Here is a 16,994-nt window from a genome sequence, read left to right as displayed (position 1 = left end):
TTTAGAAAGGAACATTTATGTTACCTGGGCTGTCTGGGAGTCTTAGGACTGCTGTAAACAAACTCCCCAGCTGTGCAATTTACATCGTCTTTATCTCTCCCCACCCTACCATGATTATAACTGAGCTTCTGTGCCTCAGAAGGAGAGTTTCAACCTAGTTTATAAAGGAAAGAGGTTATTCTCTCACCTGGTCATGGGAGGGAGGAGGCCATGCTCTGGCGGGAGCAGAGTGGACAGTCACTTTTCCTTTTTCCTGCAAGTTCTTGGGCTGAGCTTCACGGGAAGGTAGAAGTCTCTTCTGCCTGGGTGCCCCCAGGACTGTGCCCTGCCTTGCTATGAGAGCCGCCCAGCACCTTGCCATCTCCTTGCTTCATATGCCCCCAGTCCTACCATCACGGCCATTATAACCTGCTCCCACTATCTGGCTCTGCCTGTGCCACTCTGCTAAGTGATTCTGTCTGAGATCAGTTCCAGATCAGCAAGCCTGGTCTCCATCCTCATCTCTACTGTCTTCTCCACAGTATCTGTCATCTTGGAGCTCTTCTCTACCTCCTGCAACACAACACCTGGCCTGGTTTTCCACAGGTTTTTCTGTTTCTTCCCAATATCCTTTGTTGCCTTCCAATGCCACGCTTATTGCCGCCATAGTTACTGATAATTGTGTAATTGTTCTTCCAGGCTCATAGCTTCCGACTCCTTTTTTTTTTTTTTCTTTTTAATTTTTTTATTTTAAGGATGAATGCAGCTGTGAAGAACACGGTCCCTTCCAGAAGAAGGCATGTATTAAGGGATATGGATGGCTGTAGGAGCCTCATCCAACTCTTGGCCCTTGCCCAGCACTACCAGTCTGTAAATTGTTCATACTGTGGTGGCTTGCATGTTGCTGTTATTCTGGAAGCTTTTTCAACTGATATTTCAAATACCAGCAGGGTCACGCTTGGTGGACAGGTTTTAGTGGAACTTCTAGATTAAGAGAGACTTGGAAGAAGGACCTGGTGGTCTACTTCTGAAAAAATTGGCCGGTGAAAATTTTATGAATAGCAGCGGAACATTGTCTGATACAGTGCCGGAAGATGAGCCCCTCAGGTTGGAAGACACTCAGCATAAAACTGGAGAAGAGCTGCCTCTTCAAAGTAGAGTCGACCTTAATGGCGTGGATGGAACCAAGCTTTCGGGACCCTCATTTTCTGATGCGGCACAATTCAAAATGAGATGAAACAGCTGCAAACATCCATTAATAATCAAAACATGAAATATAATAGTATAAGTCTAGGAAAATGGGAAGTCGTCAAAAATGAAATGGGATGCATAAAGATCAATACCCTAGGCATTAGTGAGCTGAAATGGACTGGTATTGGCTGTTTTGAATCCAAAAATCATGTGGCCTACTAGGCCAGGAATGACGAAGAGAAATGGCATTGCATTCATCGTCAGAAAGAACGTTTCAAGATCTGTCCTGAAATACAGCATTGTCAGTGATAGGATAATATCATACACCTACAAGGAAGACTATGTATTAAGACTGTTATTCAGATTTACACACCAACTACTAAGCCAAAGATGAGGAAATTGAAGATTTTTACAAACTTCTGCAGTCTGAAATTGACCAAACATGCAATCAAGATGTCTTAATAATTACTGGCAATTGGAATGTGAAAGTGGGAAACAAAGAAGAATCGGTAGTTGGAAAATATGATCTTGCTGATAGAAACGATACTGGAGATCACTTGATAGAATTTTGCAAGACCAATGACTTCTTCATTGCAAATACTATTTTTCCATAACATAAATGGGGACTATACACATGGACCTTACCAGATAGAAAATACAGGAATTAAATCAACTACATCTGACAAGGCCAGGGCTGACTGTCAAACAGACCATCCATTGCTCATATGCCAGGTCAAGTCGAAGCTAAAGAATTTTAGAACAAGTCCACAAGAGCCAAAATATGACCTTGAGTATATTCCACCTGAATTTGGAGACCTTCTCAAGAATAAATTTGACACAATAAACACTAATGACCAAAGACCACATTAGCTGTGGGAAGACATCAAGGACATCATATATGAAGAAAGCAAAAGGTCATTAAAAATACAGGAAAGAAAGAGAAGGCCAAAATGGATGTCAGAAGAGACTCTGAAACTTGCTCTTGAACACAAAGTAGCTAAAGCACAAATAGAAGAAATGATGAAGTAAAAGAGCTAAACAGTATTTCAAAGGACAGCTTGAGAAGACAAAGTAAAATATTATAATGAAATGTGCAAAAACCTGGAGTTAGAAAACCAAAAGGGAAGGCTTGGCATTTCTCGAGCTGAAACAACTGAAGAAAAAATTCAAGCCTCAAGTTTCAATTTTGAAGGATTCAGTGGGCAAAATTTTGAATGACACGGGTAGCATCACAAGCACTTGGAAGGAATACACAGAATCACTGTACCAAAAGAACTGGTCAGAGTGCAGCCATTTCAGGAGGTAGCCTATGATCAAGAACCAATGCCATTGAAGGAAGAAGCCCAAGCTTTACTGGAGGCGTTGGCGAAAAAGAAGGCTCCAGGAATTGACGGAGTATCAATTGGGGTGTTTCAACAAAGGGATGCAGTGCCAGAGGTGCTCACTCGTCTGTTGTCTGTTGTTGTATGCTGTTGAGTCGATTCCTACTCATAGAGATTTGGAAGACAACTACCTGGCCAACTGACTGGAAGAGATCCATATCTGTGCCCATTCTAAAGAAAGGTGATCCAACAGAATGTGGGAATTGTTGAACAGTATCATTAATATCACGGGCAAGTAAAATTTTGTTGAAGATCATTCAAAAATGGCTGCAGCAGTTATATCAACAGAGAACTGCCTGAAATTCAACCTGGATTCAGGAGAGGACTAATGTCAGATGGATCTTGGCTGAAAGCAGAGAATACCAGAAAGGTATTTACCTCTGTTTTATTGACTGTGCAAAGGCATTGGACTGTGTGGATCAAAACAAATTATGGATAACATTGCAAAGAATGAGAATTCCAGAACACTTAATTGTTCTCATGCAGAACCTATGCATAAACCAAGAGGCAGTCAGTCATTCGAACAGATCAAAGAGATACTGCATGGTTTAAAATCAGGGAAGGTGTCTGTCAGGCTTGTATTCTTTCACCATACTTATTCAGTCTGTATGCTGAGCGAATAAGCTGAGAAGCTAGACTGTATGAAGAAGAACGGGGTACCAGGGTTGGTTGAGGACTCATTAATAACCTGCGATATGCAGATGACGTAACCTTGCTTACTGAAAGTGAAGAGAACTTGAAGCACTTACTGATGAAGATCAAAGACCACAGCCTTCAGTATGGATTACATCTCAGCATAAAGAAAAAAATCCTCACAACTGGACCAATAAGTGACATCATGATAAATTGAGGAAAGACTGAAGTTGTCAAGGATTTTATTTTACTTGTATCCACAATCAGTGGCCATGGAAGCAGCAATCAGGAAATTCGCATTGGGCAAATCTGCTGCGAAAGACCTCTTTAAAGTGTTAAAAAGCAAAGATGTTACCTTGAGGACTAAGGTGCACCTGACCCAAGCCACAGTATTTTGAATTGATGCCTTTGAATTCTGGTGTTGGCAAAGAAAATTGAATATACCATGGACTGCCAGAAGAACAAACAAACCTGTCTTGAAAGAAGTACAGCCAGAATGCTCCTTAGAAGCAAGGATGGTGAAACTTCTCACGTACTTTGGACGTGTTATCAGGAGGGACCAGTCCCTGGAGAATGACATCATGCTTGGTAAAGTAGAGGGTCAGTGAAAAAGAGGAAGACCCTGGCCAAGATGGATTGACACAATGGCTGCAACAATGAGCTCAAACATGATTGTGAGGATGGTGCAGGACCAGGCTGTGTTTTGTTCTGTTGTACGTAAGGCCACTATGAGTCAGTACCAAGTGGAAGGCACCTAAGAACAACAACAAGCCCAGCACTAGTGAAACGGTCCTTCCTGCTGGTGTTTCACTGCCAGCCCTTGGCTGTCCCTCCGCACCTCTGCTTCAGGCGCTTCATATGCGTGCTGCTGGGATAGCTTTGAAGCCCAAACCCCTGCCCTGGTTCTCCCCCTTCACACATCCTACCCCTGAGTATCCTGCATCCTCTCCAGACTTGAATATCATCCTGCTACTCCCTGCTGCCTTGCTCAGAAGCATCTCCACTGCCATCTCAAGACCTCTGGTAGTAGTTATTAAAAAAAAAAAAAAAAGCCTTTCAATTCCTTTCCTCAAATGAAATTTTGCCCCAAACACTAATATATTTAAAAATGACAGGGCAGAACAGTCCTGCATATGCTACCCAGGGCCCTTTCGCCCCTTTACTCACTCACACTCCTCCCCTCTCACCCCCTGCCCCTGTGGTTCTTTGGAAGCCCATGAAGTACCATGGAACAGAGCTGGAATTTTATCTGTGTGTTAAGGCCCAGCTTGGCCATCACTTTCTCCAAAAAGGTGTCTGGTTATCCTAATTAGAACTGAATCCTCACTCCTGTGAACTTCAGGAACACTTCCTGCTACCTGTGTGGTTGTGTAGTAGTTTTGTTCTGGGCGTGCCTGTCTCCAGTCGATGGTTGGAGGGCTGGCTCCTTGCTGATGAAGTGACTTGCCTACCTCCTGAGCACCACAGCCACGCATTGTGCAGCTATGGAGCAGTGCTTGTGGAAGCTGCATGCAGGCAGGGCTACCCTGGGGCCACAGCATTGCTGTGAGCAGCCTCAGAATCCAGGCCAGGTCTTGTTGGCAAACCGGAAACCCTCCCTTTGCTAGAGCTTTTGTGCCCCCAGTTTCTTTCGGTAACCCTGCTTACAGTCTTGTTTCATTCCCTGAAGAACATCTTATCCTCCGCTTTATACTAACCTCATCTTTTTCTACCTTGTAGAGCCAGCTCCTAAGAGAAAGTAGGCTGAAAGTGTGTGAGTTAGCTGACCAGGAGGAGGTAGGGAATTTCTAGTGCCTTCCCCCAGGCAGAAGCACCGCCTATAGTCCGCAGTTTTGTCTTTTAACCTTGCAAATTCAAGATACATATGGCCATGAGGCTCAAAGGGTATAGAAGAGGTCACAGTGAATTCCATCAAACCACCTCTTTCTGAGTCTGGTACAGATCAGGCATTTCATTTTGAACTGAGTAGAAGCAGCCCTGGTGGCGCAGTGGCTAAGAGCTTGCCTGCTAACCAAAAGATCAGCAGCTTGAATCCCCCAGCTGCTCCTTGGAAACCCTATGGGGCAGTTCTGTTCTGTCACATGGGGCCTCTGTGAGTGGAAATCTACGGCACCTAACAATAACAACAGAAGTATATTATTTACTAAGAATCCCTTTAGTTGACCAGAGATAATGTTGGGAGGCAATAGCTGGTATGTGAAGGTGTCACCATGGTTGTTGATTTCATGTACCCTGGTTCCCACCACTTCTTGCCATCTCCACAGCTACCACCCTGGTCCTTCTGCCTAGATTGTTATTACAAGAGCCTCCTACCTATTCATCTCTCCAGGCTGCTACTCTGCCTCCTTCAGGTCCCAGTCAGCAGCCAAAATGATCGTATTAAAATGTAAATCAAATCATGTTAATCCCTGTACTCTAAACCCTCCAGGGGCTTCCATCCCCCCTGAGACTAGAAGCCAGACCCTAGAAGAGTCAGTCCTCAAGGCCTGTGTTACCCTGCTGGCCTCAACTCTGCTGCTTCCCCTTACACCTCTGACTGGCTGTTGCCTCAGCCCAGGACCCTCCCCACCAGGTCATCCCACAGCTGGCTTCCCTGCCTCCTTCTGTTCTCAACTGTCACCTTCTCAGTGACAAAGCCTCAATGGGTTAGCTAAGATTTCTCAGCAAGTAGAAGGAAATCATACCCTAAAGTTGCAGACTGAAAAAAAAAAAATAATAAGTCTGTAGGTCAGACTGCAAGGCACTGTAAAATCAATTGAGTGGGTCCCAACCAGCATTTTCTTAAAATGAAATAGAGTAGAAAATGTCTGTATAAGGATAGGAACTGTTTTGTAAAACTTTTTTTTTTTTCCCTCAGTCGTGTATATGTGCGTGCATGCCATAGGTCTCGCATCACCAAAGTTTAAGAAACGCAGCCCCGGTCTGCCAGTCACCATGCTTTAGTCTCTTAATCTAGTTGAATGCCCAGAAATCTCTCATAATAAACTTAGGGTAGATATGGCATTTATTTATTTCCTGATCATAATAGTTTGTCATAAAAATTCTTCAGGAAATCCCAAAGATTAAATAATCCTGTTTTAAAATGTCCACTCACAGGCGCCCCTCCCCTCCGTGCAGGCTGGAAGTAACAGACCTTTAACTGCCATCTAGGGTCGGACACAGTCTAGACTTAATATCACAGTGAAGCTCAGCCCTGCGCTGAGAAGCTTCGCAAGCCCCTCTGCTAAAATGCTGCTTTCTCACACATACCACAGTGTGTTTGAGGGGAGGGGCCGTGGCTTTAAAGATTCAAGCCAACCACTCTTAAACCTTATTCAGTTGGCGATAGGGGAAAAGGTAGTCCCAAACTCTCTAAAGATACATTAAGGAGATTTTCTCCCTATCCTTGCTGAAGTGGTTCTAATTCCAGAAATTCCATGGTTTAGAGCCATCTACACATTTCAGGATGGCAGTGACCTTTGTATCTGCCAGTTGACGGGGGACTGAGAGCCTTCTGGCCCCTTCTCTCCTTTTTAGGGAATATGCGTGCAAGTATGCTGATCCATATTGTCCAGATTCCAGCTTAAGCAGGGAACACCTAAAGTTGAGTTGTGTGAAATCAGTATTCTTGTGCGGTCTTTGGGATCACATGACCAGCTGTATAACTTCATCCTCATCCATTCTCACCTTTTATGCTCGGAATTTTAATAAAGACCTTATTTTTATATTTATAAATGAGGATATAGATCCCAAGAGTGACTTCTTTCTTTAATGTTTTATTTAAAGGGTAAAAGCACGGAGTTGGGGTTTTTGGTTTTGTTTTGTTAACATTTTTGAATTTAGCAAAATTTGCTTACAGACCAAGTGAGGATAAAGGATTTTTATTGCCAGATACAGAAAGGGATGTTTAATATGGATATATCATAAAAGGCTGGGAGGGAATGGGATTGCTGCTTCCAAGTTACTGGAAGACTGTCACTGGGAAGGATCAAACTCACTCTCTGTGGCTAAGGGCGGAGTTAGGACCCGTAAGTAGAAGGGATCAGAGGTAGGGTACCAGCCGTTCCAACAGGAGGAGAGGTTTACCAGTGAAATAAGCTGCCTTGCAAAGGTAAGAGGTCTCCTGTGCTTGTGGTGGTTCAGAAGCAGCATGATGGCCCACTGCTCATGGTCATAGAGGCTCTGAGGTAGATGATAACAGTGCCTCTTAAATTTTTTTAATGTTTTTTTAAAATGTATGTTTAATTATGCGGGTAACATTTGAATATATTCTTAGGAAATTCAAATGATACCAGTAAAGTAAACGTGCCCCTGACAGAGCTCACTCTATCCCAAACTCCTCCCCAGAGGTCTTGGTTGCTCTCGATTTGAGAAATACTCTTCCTCCCACACATATGATCACTTAGGAAAGCATCAGCAACTCCTGTCAGCCAAGTAGCCACCTCCCCTATAGAAGCAGACTGTCCCGCCCATGGGCGCATTGTTCAGTCCATACATGGCATCCTTTCTCTCATGGGCCAACCAGCTGCTAAAATGTGTGAGTTGAGATTTTGGCCTAGGGGGAAGGAAGAGTTTAAAAATATATATATATTTCTAATGAAAGTACAGTGGGCTAGAACAGTGTCATTCTGTGGGTAACTGCTACCAGTGTTTGGTACAGAAATTTTGTGACCGTTGAACTTTTTGATTGACTAATGCCTGTTAGTAATCTGTGCTCTGGTAAGATGAGTCAGTATTTAACCTCTCGTTCTCTGTTTAACTAGGGTCATTGGTTTCCTGGAAGCTATTGTTTGCATAAAATTTGGGCAAGATCTCTTCTCCAAGACCCAAATACTCTATGTTGTGCTTTGGCTTCTTTGTGTGGTAAGTCATTACTGTTTTTAATCTAAAAGTGTTAGCTAAACTCCCGTGGTTATCTCTTTAAAAAATAAATAAATCAACAATAACAACAAAATCAATACTCTTGTGCACCAAGTTCCTTAGAAATTCATAGAAAAGTAGTTCTACTTGTAATAACCTGAGACTGGCCACAGGCTGTTGGAGTGAGAAGTTCAGGAATAAAACACGTAGAACCACATGGCTTCAGAAATGGGTCACCTTGGCAGTTTCCGGTCAAATGCCCTCAGCAGGTGCACCAGACATACATCTGTTTAACATACGGGAATCCACCTACGCATGCTAAGAGTTTAAGGACTGCTGTGAAGGAAGAGGGACAGGAATCCACCTACACGCACTAAGAGTTTAAGGAGTGCTGTGAAGGAAGAGGGACGGTGACAGTGCCCTTTCTTCCATCATCACTTCATCGTTACACATTTTAACATACATATCCCTGTACAAGCATTTATGTACAAAATGACGTACTGTAATTTGTAGGTGATAGAAGACATTTTCGAAGGTCATCAGGCTAATTTCTGCCCTGCAGCGGACTTTATAACCCCAGCCCTGTGTAAGATGGGCCTCCATTTTGATGGGAAGATCCTTGAGGGGAGGTCGGCCCAAGCTCTCTTGACATTGTAGAGAATTTCTGTAGTACTTAATTTACACACAGCATGTGCCTCCTTATACTGATCATTTATTTGCCTTTCTGTCTGTGATTGCAACTTTACTGAGAACAGGGGCTGTTTCTTACACTCCGATCAGTCTCTGCTTCCCTTAATATGGCTCCTTGTAAGTCAATCTTTGATTTACAAACCATGTAGGGTAGTTAGATAGAAGGCCCCAGCCCCTTCTGGAACTTTTTCCTCATCTTTAAAATGAAGTAAGGTATTATCCTTTTTAATTCAATTTTTAAAAATTATTAGTTTAGAGAAAGGTCTTATTTTTATATTTAAGCTTAAGATTTTTTAGTTTTACTTGGTTGATAAAATTAGCTTGAGGATTTTATTTTAATCGTGGAAAATTTCAAATATATTTAAAAGTGGAGAGACTCGATCAACCCTTACATGCCCATCATCCAGTTTCACCAATTATCAACTCATGGCTAATCTTGTGTCCTTTATATACCTACCCACTCCCCTGCCCCCAGATTATTGTGAAGCAGATCCACCTTTAAGGAGCCCTCATGGCACAGTGGTTCAGTGCTCAGCTGCTAACTGAAAGGAAGGTCGGCGGTTCCAGCTCACCAGTGGCTCTCTGTTAGAAAAGACTTGGCAATCTGCTCTGGTAAAGATTAAACCAGAAAACTAAACCCATTGCCATCAAGTTGATTCTAACCCGTAGCAACCCTATAGGACAGAGTAGAACTGCCCCACAGAGTTCCCAAAGCTGTAAATCGTATGTAAGCAGACTGCCACAGTTTCTACTCATGGAGCGGCTGGTGGGTTGAAAGCGTCCACCTTTCAGCGAGCAGCCAAGGCTGTGCCACCAGGACCGCTTCTGTAAAGATTACCTCCTAGGATACCCTGTGGGGCAGTTCTTCAGTGTCGCATAGAGTCACTATGAGTCAGAATCAGCTTGCTGGCACACAACAACAAACAACAGGTCCACCTTTAATATTTTAGGATGTATCTCTGAAAGAAGGTAAGAAAGCCTTTTTTTGTTTAACACAGCCACTGTACCATTATCACACTGAGAAAACATTAACATTAGTTCCTTAGTGCTGTGAAATGTCTAATCAGTGTTAAATTTAGAATATTTTACAGTGTGTTGGAATCAGTATCCATAGGTTGTGATTGATTGGCATGTCTTTTAAGTCTTTTAATCTATAGGTTTTCCCTCCATTTCTGTCTCTCTTTCCCTTGTAATGTATTTGTTGAGGAAGGCAGGTCTTTTGACCTATAGATTTTCCACAGGCTGGATTTTACTGATGGCATCCTGTACTGCAATGCACCGTATTTCCTTGTCCTCTGTATTTCCTATAAATTAGTTGTTGGGTTTAGAGGCTTAGTCAGATTCATCAGATTCAAGGGTTTTTTTTTTTTTTTTTTTGCAAGACAAATCTTTGTATTTTTAAAGCATCATTAATGCTTTTCATGGTGTCTCTTTTTAGGGCTACTTATTAGAAATCCTAACTGTGCCGAGGCACCTTGAGCTAGTTCTGTCTTGTTTCATCTTGAACGATAAAAGAGTAATGGTCCCCTTTGTATTTAAACTCCAGACTTAATGCTCAAATATATTTTTTCAGTCAGACTGGATGTAGAAATATGCTAGGTGAGTGTCAGATGTGCCCAGAGATTTTATTTTAACTGGAACTTCTCAGCTTTCTCTGTCACATGTACTTCAAGGGTGCCAATTGTAACATGTAACCTGATTCCAGTGGGGCAGAGATGGGTACCCCCATTTTCTCAACATTCTGCCCCTCAGATGCATTCTCCACTGCTGTCAGATTGATCTTCCAAAACTCAGATCTGACTCTGTCATGCTATCATTTCCTATTGCTGGGGGTTTGAGGGACCAAATAAATAGCATTTTTACCCAGCCAAGTTCAAAAAGAATTAAGAGAGAGTGGAAGAAGGCTACAGAGATCAGAATATCACCTTTCTTACTGAGAATCATACTTATTTCAATGTCAGCTGTAGGACAGCAACAAGGGGCTTCCCAATATTGAACCCCAGAATTACAGATACTTATTCTTTAACCCCTTGCTGCCCGTCTGTCAGTTTGCCATACTATGGTAGCTTGTGTGTTGCTATGATGTTGGAAGTTATGCCACGGGTATTTCACATACCAGCAGGGTCACCCATGGTGAACAGGTTTCAGTGGAGCTTCCAGACTAAGGCTAGGAAGAAAGGCTGGCAATCCACTTCAGAAAGTTAGCCAATGAAAGTGTTATGGTTCACAACAGAATATTATCTGATACAGTGCTAGAAGATGAGCCCCCTAGGTTGGAAGGCACTACACAGTGGCCACAACAATGGACTCAAACATAGCAGTGATCACGAAGTAGGCACAGGACCGGGCGACGTTTTATTCTGTTACACATCAAGTTGGCATTAGTTGGAGCCAACTCAACGGCAGCTAACAACAACAACAATGCTCCAGCCCCAGGAAGCAGGCCTTCTCACATGATGTGTTTGTTTGGGGATGAGGGGCACTGCCCTTGGAAGTAAACTCAGAGCATGGAGAAATAGACTAGAAGGTGAACTTCCTGTCAGTGGCCTTGCACTCAGGGGAAAGACAGGAAGGGGTAAAGCTATGCATGGCCAGCTTATCTCAGGTTCACCAGCCAGTTAAGCTACAACTCCTCCCCAGGGAAGGAGTGAGGGGTGGAGAGAAGCCAGGAATGTTAGACCAGTGAAGTTCCCTCTATGTAGAAAGAAATGTCAAGTGTCAGAAGGGTCTCCGCCATGAAACCGACCAGGTAGAATGTAAAGTCTTGCACATCGGTTTAGGACCATCATTATCTGGGTCAATTCCATCATATCTTCCCACTTGTTCTCTACACTCAGGTGACACCAAACTACTCTTAGTCACCCAAACAAATCATCCTTCCAGACCTCTCTTGCCTTTATCCATGATGATTCCTTTGCCTGACCTAAATGTCCTTCCCTTCCTTCTCTACCTGGTGAAACTTAAACCCCAAGACCAAACTTGAACTTGTGCCCTCCATGAAATAGTCCCCAACTTCTAAGGCAGAATAGGCAGCCCCTTCCTTAGGGGACCAGTCACACTTTGTACCTAACTTTTTCAGTCCTAACCTCAGGGTAATGTAATTTGTTTATAACTCTGACTCCACAGCATTGCACTTGTTGCTCACAGAGAAGAAGCTTTAATCGTCCTTTTATTCCCACTGTCCAGCACTGACACGTAGGAGCACTTAGTAAAGGTATGGACAATAAAGGAATGGCATCAGTGGACACAGATGAGGAGACAGGCAGGCAGGTGAGAGACAAAATCATACAAAGACTTGAAGCTGTGAGTGCCCAGTATCTCCGGGAGGTGGTAACCTGATGGGGAAAAGAGTGAAGAGAACGAGCTAGAGAAGTTGGAGGGTGAGGATACCTGCTATGAAGGGCTTCATGTGTCTGTAGTTGGAGATCCAAAGATCTTTACGTGGGAAGACAGTGTGATCTCATCTGCATCTCATCAAGAATCATGTGGCGAGCAGGTCAGCCTATTAGGGAAGATGAACCGGAGGCAAGGGTGGTCAGGAGGCTACTGCAGGGTCCCAGGTGAAAAATGGCTGAGGCTGAACCAAGACAGAGGCACTGAAGAAGCTGAGAAAGGGATGGCTTTGAGAGCTGGTCAAGGGGTCAACTCAACTGGACATCATTCCTCATTTGATGGCTGGGAAGGACATGAGGGTGACCACGAGGTATGTGCCAATCGGTGGCTATTATTGCTGTAATTGATGGAGGAGGTGCATTTGGCTCAGGAGAGCTGGGGTTTGAGGGACCTTTAGAATTTGCAGGTGAAGGTGTCCTGTAGCATTGAAAACAGTAGTCTGTCCAGTACCATCAGGGAGACTCATTCAGCGCTGAAGACGAAGACATGGGAGCCACCAGTGTGTAGGGTACAGTGGAAGCTATGGAATTTGTGAAGAGTCAGAGAAAACATACTGTGGAAAGAGAAGCAGGCTGAGGTTGGAATTCTGAGGAGCGGCTGTGTTTAGAGGCCAGGCCAAGGAAGAGGAGAAACAAGAGCCTGCAAAGGGGCCACAGAGAAGCACCAGCCCCGGAGAGCAGGACTTTGAAGACTAGTGGAATCCACACACTAATTGGATGGGGATCTACCCTGAAAGGCTCTTGGATGGGATGAGCCCCATGGCCTTGCACATTTACCTGTTAAAGAATGGAAATGAGGTCTGCCACTTTTCCATATCCATGGTCTTTTGTGAAGAGCGAGATGGATCTCAAACTTAGGTGAGAGGAGAACATTATTCAGTAAGAACGGGTTAAGTTACAAAGTACCTCCCTCACTACCTGGAGAAACAAAGCTCCCGATTATTCCTCTGGCATGGTGAGAGAACATATTTGTAAGTTAAATTACTGTGGAATCAGAGGTCCCTCATGGTACCATGTAATAAGCTTCTCCAGCCGCACTTGTCTAGCCAATCATGATATATTTGAGTGCTCATTACTGTACTTGGGAGCCAGGGATTTGTGCCCTCATCACGTCACCACCTATCACTGCTGTGCCTGTGCTAGTGGATGGCCTGGCTCTCAACCAGGGGTTTGAGCTGGTTCAATCATGGTCGATGAAGTGAAATCGGAACAGACTTGAATTTTTAAAGTTTGGGTGAAGTGGAACAATAAGTGGAATGGGAAGATTTACGGGTCAAAGCTTGGAATAGAAGACTCGGAAGAGGCATAGTGAACCCTTTCAGCAGCCCCATGCAGGAGATTGGATTATAGAGTGACATACATTCAAAGTGGAGGGGCCAGCTGCCATCTTTGATTGAGGGCACCTGTATTTCCAACTCTGCAGGTTAACAGATTGGTTGCAATGCCATACTGCCCCTGTCTTCTAAGAGGGAGATGAAGTCTCTGTTTCTAGCAGGGCCTCAACCCATAATTTTTCCCGTTCCGCTTCACCCACATTTAAAAAATTCAGGTCCGTTGGGGTTTTACTTCGTTTTTGGCCATGACTGAACTGGGCAGAACCGGTTGGAAGCCCTGTTCTCAATCCCAAATCACCTCCCTGCTTCTTTAAACAAAATCTGTGTGATTAGTATTTTAAATCCAGGCCTTGACATTTTAAGTGCGTATGTGCCTAGATTCTCACAGGTGTGAGGGCAAACCCATAAATCACAAGCGTTTGTCTCCTGGGACAAGTGTAAAATGGGCCTCTTTTACTCTCAGCTGAAGTGGTAAGTTTGGCAACCACAGCAGGGCCTTTGTGTGGCGATTGTGATGATAAGCACCTGTCACTCAGCACCTGCCATTGTTTGCCTTGCTGTCTGCAAAGTGGTGGTGGTGGTCTGCAAAGCCAGTACTGCCCCCTCTGTCTGCTTCTGGGAGGGAGCCCCAGCTGCCCCTGCCTGGTCTCCCAGGTATACGGGGCCGGAAAGGGACTAGATGAGCCGCTTGTGCCTGCCCTCTGGTGGGCAGAATTTGCAATGACAGTCCAGCCATCCATCACTGCTCTGTTGGTCTAGTTGGACCTTTATTAACTCCCCACCTCCACCCCACAGCCACTGACTGTTTTGAGGATGGTGGAGTCTACCCCCCTCGCCCCCATTCCTCAGTAGTCTTTCCCACTCTACTGTTTCCATACCATAAAAATGGTAGATTTAATGTTGGCATGTATTAGAAATCTGAGCAAGTACTAAAAAATTTAAAGGTTAGTTTTTATTTTATAATTTCAATATATTCACTGCCTTTTTTTTTTTTTTTGGATGGGGAGATAGGAGCTTTCCTTTAAATCCCTAAAGTCCTGGTTTACATATGGATTTAATACAACATAAACTAGTTCTCGGGCAATTCCCTTACCATGCCACTTTCCCACTTAATGGGCGTGGAAAAGGGAGGCCAGCTGGAGCACTCTGAGTCCTTTCTTTTTTGGAACTTAAGACAATGAAGTGCACCCAGTAGATACTGAGTAAATCTTGTTGACCTAAAGAAAACCGGGCCAAAGGTAGACTACAACTGCAGTGATGGGAATTCACAGCCCCTGCCTCCCCTACCGGTCTTTGCTGCACCCACCAGACTGGGCTGCAGACCCAGGGAAGTGCAGAGTGTACCCTGCTGGCATTGGCTGTTCCCATGATGCTTTTCTTTCTCTGGGAATGGATGGGTAGATGAGTGGATGGAAGGAGATATAAAGAAGTATAGACATAAAATCAGTATTTGTTTTTATCTATGCCGTTGTTGTTAGGTGCCATGGAGTTGATTTCTACTCATAGCGACCCCATGTGGCAGCATAGAACTGCCCCATAGGGTTTTTTAGGCTGTAATCTTTATGGGAGCAGATAACCAGGTCTTTTTCCCGTGGAGCCACTGGGTGGGTTTGAACCACCAACCTTCCACTTAGCAGCTGAGTGCTTAACTGTTGCACCACTAGGGCTCTTATGTCTGTCAACTAAACTAAACCCATTGCCATTGATTCGAACTCATAGCGACCCTATAGGACAGAGTAGAGCTGCCCCATAGGGTTTCCAAGGAGCTGGTGGTGGATGCGAACTGTCGACCTTTTGGTTAGCAGCTGAGTGTTTAACCACTGCGCCACCAGGGCTAAATTAAAACTTGAATCTAGGAGTATCCAGAGATCTGTGTTTCTTGAGGGGGCGGGGGAAGGGGACTGGCCATGAAAAGCAGAAATATACTATTGAATCCTATATATCTCTTGAAAAGAGCCTGTAGCCCTCCTTATCCCACTTGTAAAATGCTCATGCCACCTGACATCGAGTCACAAGTAGTAACTATGGCCTAATCATAACTCTTCTTGTCAGAAACTGGGGACACCCTCCCATCCATCTCATGGGATGAGTCTCTGCCTCGTCTGGTCATTTTGTAGCCAGATGCCCTGAGAAAGATGCCAAAATGCACTGAGCCAGCTGAGATGAATTCCCATTGTAACCTGAAAGTTCTGAGAAATGGATTTTTTTTTTTTTTTTAATGCAACAACATCTGTAACATGGTTTTTTGCTTGTTTTTGTCTTCCAGGCCTTCACTACTTTCTTGTGTTTGTACGGCATGGTGTGGTATGCAGAACACTATGGTCACCGAGAAAAGGTATAGAAGGAAAGACAGAGATGGTCTTTATGGAAAATAATCACACCTGCTGAGAGCTTTAGCCCGGGGCAGACTCCCGTAAGGATAAGGAGTAGCTGGCACTGTGGGAGCTCCTTCAGCCCTGCCATTGTAGAAGCTGAACTATTTCAGAATCCATTCCCTGTCAGTTGCTGCCCTTGCTTGGGTCAGCAATTTTATCCTCCTTTTGTAAAGTTTAAAATGTTGTAATTATATAATTGTTTTTAAAATTGCAGAGAAAGTACTGGATCCGTTTTTTGGAAGGCCTAGGTTTTATTCCCAGCTCTTCTACTTGGTGCACACCTCTTTATCTGTCTCAGCCTGGGGGCTGCCCAGCCGTAAAACGCAGGTGGTGCCTGTCCGGCCCACCTCAGGAGTGACAAGGCTTACAGTAGGGGATAGACGTGGATGGGCTTAAAACACTAAAAATCTCATTGACTGTAATATTTTTTAAAGTCAACATGACATCTTTGGGGCATTATTCATACTTTTGGTATAAGAAACTAAAGGCACTTTCTAGAAGATTTATTCTGTATTCTCTGGATCACCCTGGGAGATAGAAGAGCCTGGGTTTTAATAGCTGGGAAACCTAAGCACAAGGAAGTTTCATCCCTTGCTTGTGCCATCCCCAGCCTCGGCGAGGCAGGGACAGAGCATCACATGCAGGCGTCCTCAGTGTCCTGCCTGCTCCTCCTCTTCCCAGGGAGGACTTGAGATTCTGACCTCAGTCTCTCTCTCCCTAGACCTATTCAGAGTGTGAAGATGGCACCTACAGCCCAGATATCTCCTGGCCTCATGGGAAGGGCACAAAAGGTATCTTTATCTTGTTCGTGATTTAAAACATTACTGGGCCCTCTGCCTCCTTAAGGCTTGGTAAAAAGATTTGGAATCAGTAGTTCTGCTCTGAATGTTGATCCTGTATTTCCTGAGTGGGCTCATAGCTACTCATCGATGTCTCCTGTTACTTAAAAAACATAAGAAACATGCACACTGCCCATGAGATCTGCCTAAGAGACTTGTTTCGTAAGAAGAGGCCCACTGTAGCCCCGCCTTTCCTGGGGCAGGAAAACGGAGCGAGGTCGGCACCGCCTCAAGCGCGGTGAATGAGCGTGTTCTTCCTCTTAGTTTTCATCATGAGGAAAAGGGTTACCTCCTGTGTACCAGGGAGAGAAGCCTTTCAGAAAAGGTGAATCAGTATAAA

General features: G+C 44.2%; 1 protein-coding gene across 1 annotated transcript in view; it reads left to right on the top strand.

The window, feature by feature from the left end:
* The window catches only part of PTDSS1 (phosphatidylserine synthase 1), a 74,031-nt gene that overhangs the window by 53,811 nt on the left and 3,226 nt on the right, over window positions 1–16,994 (top strand). The window contains exons 10-12 of the mRNA XM_049853793.1: window positions 7,928–8,027; window positions 15,707–15,775; window positions 16,537–16,606. Of these exons, the coding sequence (XP_049709750.1) occupies window positions 7,928–8,027; window positions 15,707–15,775; window positions 16,537–16,606 (239 nt within the window). The remainder of the gene's footprint in view (window positions 1–7,927; window positions 8,028–15,706; window positions 15,776–16,536; window positions 16,607–16,994) is intronic.

This window comes from Elephas maximus, chromosome 15, assembly GCF_024166365.1.
Source record: "Elephas maximus indicus isolate mEleMax1 chromosome 15, mEleMax1 primary haplotype, whole genome shotgun sequence".
NCBI classification, from domain to species: domain Eukaryota; kingdom Metazoa; phylum Chordata; class Mammalia; order Proboscidea; family Elephantidae; genus Elephas; species Elephas maximus.
Note: the sequence above shows the minus strand (reverse complement) of the source record. Positions and strands in the feature narration are given on the sequence as shown.